The sequence below is a fragment of the Parasteatoda tepidariorum genome, chromosome 6 (assembly GCF_982258835.1).
Source record: "Parasteatoda tepidariorum strain Cologne lab strain chromosome 6, Ptep-v5.0, whole genome shotgun sequence".
NCBI classification, from domain to species: Eukaryota; Metazoa; Arthropoda; class Arachnida; order Araneae; family Theridiidae; genus Parasteatoda; species Parasteatoda tepidariorum.
Window position 1 is genome coordinate 78,563,204 of NC_141760.1, and position 4,682 is coordinate 78,567,885.

The 4,682-nt window shown below is 27.5% G+C and overlaps 1 protein-coding gene across 2 annotated transcripts in view; it reads left to right on the forward strand.

Annotated features, from left to right (window-relative positions):
• LOC107441286 (calcium and integrin-binding family member 2) overlaps nucleotides 1-4,319 on the forward strand; it is a 22,994-nt gene extending 18,675 nt beyond the window's left edge. For both annotated transcript variants that reach the window (XM_071178481.2, XM_016054495.4), the window contains one exon: nucleotides 3,853-4,319. In XM_071178481.2, coding sequence (XP_071034582.2) covers nucleotides 3,853-3,895 — 43 coding nt within the window. In that variant the 3' untranslated portion in view covers nucleotides 3,896-4,319. The remainder of the gene's footprint in view (nucleotides 1-3,852) is intronic.
• Nucleotides 4,320-4,682: the final 363 nt, after the last annotated feature.

Below are 4,682 nucleotides of genomic sequence, written 5' to 3' on the forward strand. Positions count from 1 at the left end.
ATTTCATTGACTAATTTTTTTACTATTAAATTATTTCATTTGAAGCATTATTATAAAAATGTCTCCTAGAAAAGAAATATCTACGGAAAAACGTGCAGCTATAGTATCTTTAAGAAAAGCAGGTCATACTATAGACAAAATCGCTGCATTAGAAAACGTTTCATTATCATGCGTTCATTCTACAATTAAAAGGCAATGAAACAGGACTCTACGTTGATCGAACACGTTCCGGAAGGCCAAAGATTACATCAAATCGAGATGATCGAAAAATTAGTGTTACAAGTTTGAAAAATAGATTCGATACGCCTGCACAACTGAAGTGTAAATTATTCCCAGGTTCAGAAAAAGTTTCAACTTCAACAATAAAACGGCGTTTGCGTGAAGCTGGCTTATTCGGACGTGTCGCAGCAAAGAAACCTCTTCTTAGACCCAAAAATAAAATATTACGATTAGAATGGGCTCGCAAACATCAGCATTGGTCAATCGTAGATTGGAAAAGTGTACTATGGACTGATGAATCAAAATTTGACATTTTTGGGACCAAACGTCGCATGTTTGTAAGGCGTCGTGAAGGAGAACGAATGCAACCAAATTGCATTCGACCAACGGTTAAACACGGAAGGGGTTGCATAATGGTTTGGGGATGTTTTGGAAACGATACTGTAGGAGACTTAATTAAAATAGATGGAATAATGGACCAAAAAAAGTACCATTCTATTTTGCAACGTCATGCTATTCCTTTGGGTGAAAAAGTTGTCGGTCCAAATTTTTTATTTCAGCAAGACAATGATCCCAAACACACGTCAAAATTATGCAAAAATTATTTAAAAAAAAAGAAAGCGAAGGCCGATTGAAAATTATGACGTGGCCAGCTCAGAGTCCTGATTGTAACCCGATTGAACTTTTATGGGATCATTTGGATCGACAAATTCGATGCTCTGATATTTCGAATCAAAATCAGTTATGGGACATTTTACAACAGGAATGGAACTCTGTATCACTTGAAGTGATTAATGGTTTGTTAGAACGAATGCCACGCATATGTAAGGCTATAATAAAAGCAAAAGGTGGATGGTTCGAGGAATCTATGATTTAAATGTTAATTTATTGAATAACAAAATACGAATAAGAATATGTTAAGTAAAAATGCAAATTCTTTATACTATTGTTATTATTTTTTTAGAATTATTTATGTAATTATTGTTATAACTTTTTATTTTAATTTAATGTAAAGTAAAAATATCACAACAAAACAAATACATATAAGCAATAAATGTAAACAATAAATATAAACGCTAATAATTACAGTAATGAATAAGAATATTTTTTTATAATAAATATTAATTATTTGAAAATATAGAAAACATTAAAATTAAAATGTTCTTTGGTAGAAGATGTATAGACCAAAAGACTGCATATGTGGAATGCTCAAAAATCGAGAAAAGTGCACATATTTTTCAAAATTCTATAACTTTATCAAAAAAACTCAAATCGATTTGAAATTTTGAGGGCTTGCATAGAACAGTTCGAATAACTATTTTCTATTTTCAGAAAGTACAAAAAAAATTTTTTGCGAATTTGGCAAGTGTTCAAACTTAACAAATTTTTTCACCATAAAAACAACCTATGATAAAAAGCTAGATTCAGTTCGCCAAAAACAAATTATTGCAATTTGATCATATGTAACTAACAGTAGAGGGTTCAGTTTAGAACATATCAAATTTTCATGCAATTTGAATGATTTTTCGCAGTTCTGTGAACATTTGAATTTAGACCTTTTCTTTGTAGATTTCAAAATTCTCGCAAACTTTTGACCGGTAGTGTATATATATATATATATATATATATATATATATATATATATATATATATATATATATGATTTTATAAAGGAAGAATGCACTGCAAATTCAGTATTTTTTCTTCTTCGATTAATTAGAAAAATAAGAAAATCTTAGAAATCTTAGTTTGATATTTTATGATTAACTTAACATTTGGACATTTTTTGATACTTACATATTGTTTTACCATTTATGTTCATATGAAATGTAAAAGTTTACTGTGTGTAAAATTCAAAAACAAGGAATATCTAATTAACTTTTGATCTAATGATGAGATTTTAGCTCATTGGATGTAATCTTTAATGCCTCAAGAGTTTAACCCTAATTAAACTAAATATTTTGTAAACAGAATATTTGAAGTTATATATACATAGATATACGTAGCTATTTCTGAATTTTTTTGTTTCTCAAAATATGTGTGTTAGTGCGACCCAACTATGGTCCCAATATGTTAGTATGAAAGAGCTGTTGAAAGTTTGAGCAATTAAAATAAAAAAATTTTTTTCAAATCTTTTATTTAGTCGCTATCTATAAAAATTCAGTCAAATTTTTCGTATTGATGTTTAACAATACATGCCAAAATAAAAATTTGAATAAGAAATTAGCATTCAGCAATTTGTCTGATAGGTATTAGAATTTTTAAACTTGTAGTAGAAAATACCATAGCTGCCAATCTGTTGCCAGTTGAAATGCAATTACAGAGTTAAGACTTATCTTGTTAAAACCATTTTTATTTGTTAAATTGAAGCGAATTTTTTTTTGACTACATTTTGTTTAAAATTTATTGGAATTATAAATATTTTTATGTGGGTTTCAATTAAGCTTTTTTTCGTTTAAATATAGAAATATTATTAGAAACTAAAAATTAGATTAGAATTTTTATTAGAATTAGAAACTAAGTGATTGTTGAAATTCATCGGTGACAGTCGACTGATTTCGGTCATTTAAAGTAACATACATAAAAAATAATTTTTTGTAAATCAACCGGTTTCGGTTAGGTACTTCCTAATTAAACGACAATTTATTTAAGAACAAAAAATAGGTTTAGAACTGAAAACAGGGCTTTCAGCTCTAAAATTATTTTAGTATTTACTATTATCTGACTCATCTATCGCTATTCCATTAATTTATCTTCTTTTTTTAATTGTTTTCCTTCACTTGCTAAATCAAGAATATGTCAAAAATAATTAATGATAATTTTCAAGTCTCAGTAAGCCGTATTAAATAATGTTATTATGTATAATTTCTATCCAGTCTTGATCTGCTATTCCTAGTTAGAATTCGTCTTAATATTTTTGCTGCCACCGGTAAGTATTTAATTTACAAACTCATTTTATTTTAAGAATTACTGTCTGTACTACAACTTAAACTAATTACTTTACTTATCTTAATTATTACTTTATATTGTCACGTAAAAATAATTTTACCTATTTATATGTGCAACACGTCTTTGTCTATTTGAAAATTTTAGTATTATTAATAGAAAATAAGGTGGTTGGTGACGGCTAATGGCAACCAATAGCAAGAAAATGGTAACCAGGACCAAACTATGAAAATAATTACATTTTTCAGTGTCTTTTTCGAACGATATAAGTTTAATTTTTGAACGATTTTTATGATCGGGGGCCCCTTTCACGCACTGTCCGAATTTCAAGGAGAAAAATTTGAGTTATAAGCTAAACCAAAAGAAAAAGATTCTAGTGTTATAAGATAGACAGACAGACAATATCTTTATTATATTATCATAGATTTAGATGAAATGCAATTATGTAAATTTTTTGTGTCCTGTCTTTTTAACTAGTGCATGTTTTTACTATGTAAATAAAATAAAACTTCTTTTTCTCAGAGAAAAGGGTCAACAGGGAATTTGAAAAATTTGTTGGCCATTAATCATTGAATATACTATTGCTCTTTTACAATTGATTATTTAGAAATGTTAGTTCTTTTCTTAATAGTCGTAATGATAATGATAAATGATTCTTGTTGTAGTTGTATTTTTTTATTTTTGCAGATTATCAAAACCAATTATTTTAGAATGGAAAAGAATGCTCTGAAGGAATCAAGTTAATGCCAGGATTAAAAGTTAACTATATCCTTCCACTTGGCAGGCATGAAGAATTAACTGAAAATGTTTTTATTAAGATTAACGTTGAGAAGAATCTGTATTTTCGAAGAAATGGAAACTGAGATGAAAGTTTAAAACTTGCTATTGAAATATTACACAAAATATCCATTACGATGTCCAATTTTGTTAAATAGACTTAAAATAGAAATCAAGGAAAAGTGTGAAAATAGAAGAAACAAAAAGTTGTTTAAAAATTAACTGCATCCAAAAAAGAAAATGATCATTTAACTCAATTTATATTTTTCTATCCATGTTTGTTTTACATTTTCTGTTTTTCTGCACTTTGTTTAATTTTCTCCTCCATTATTAATGTTGTATGGTGTAAATAAAATATTTTTATGTTTGCTAGACAATATATTTACTACTGATCGCAGTAACCAGATCAAGTATCAAGATTTTGAAGCTTTGCTAACAGCTGGTTTGTTGCAAAACCTATTTATAGATCAAATCACAAAATTTCCATTACGGTTATTGCTAAATTTCATTCATTGTTTATGAAGATTCAATATTTTTTTGCTATCTTTTTTTTACGTTATTTTTTTTACTTTCTACCATTGTTTGCATATAAATCAGACATTTCAGTTTTTCTAAACTCAATTAAGTTTACTTTCCGACTAATTCAATTTTTTGCAAGCTATTATTGCTTGTTTAAATTATGACATAGCAAAGCTTTTACTTCATGTAATATGTATTTTAGCAATTAAGACAAAGATTTT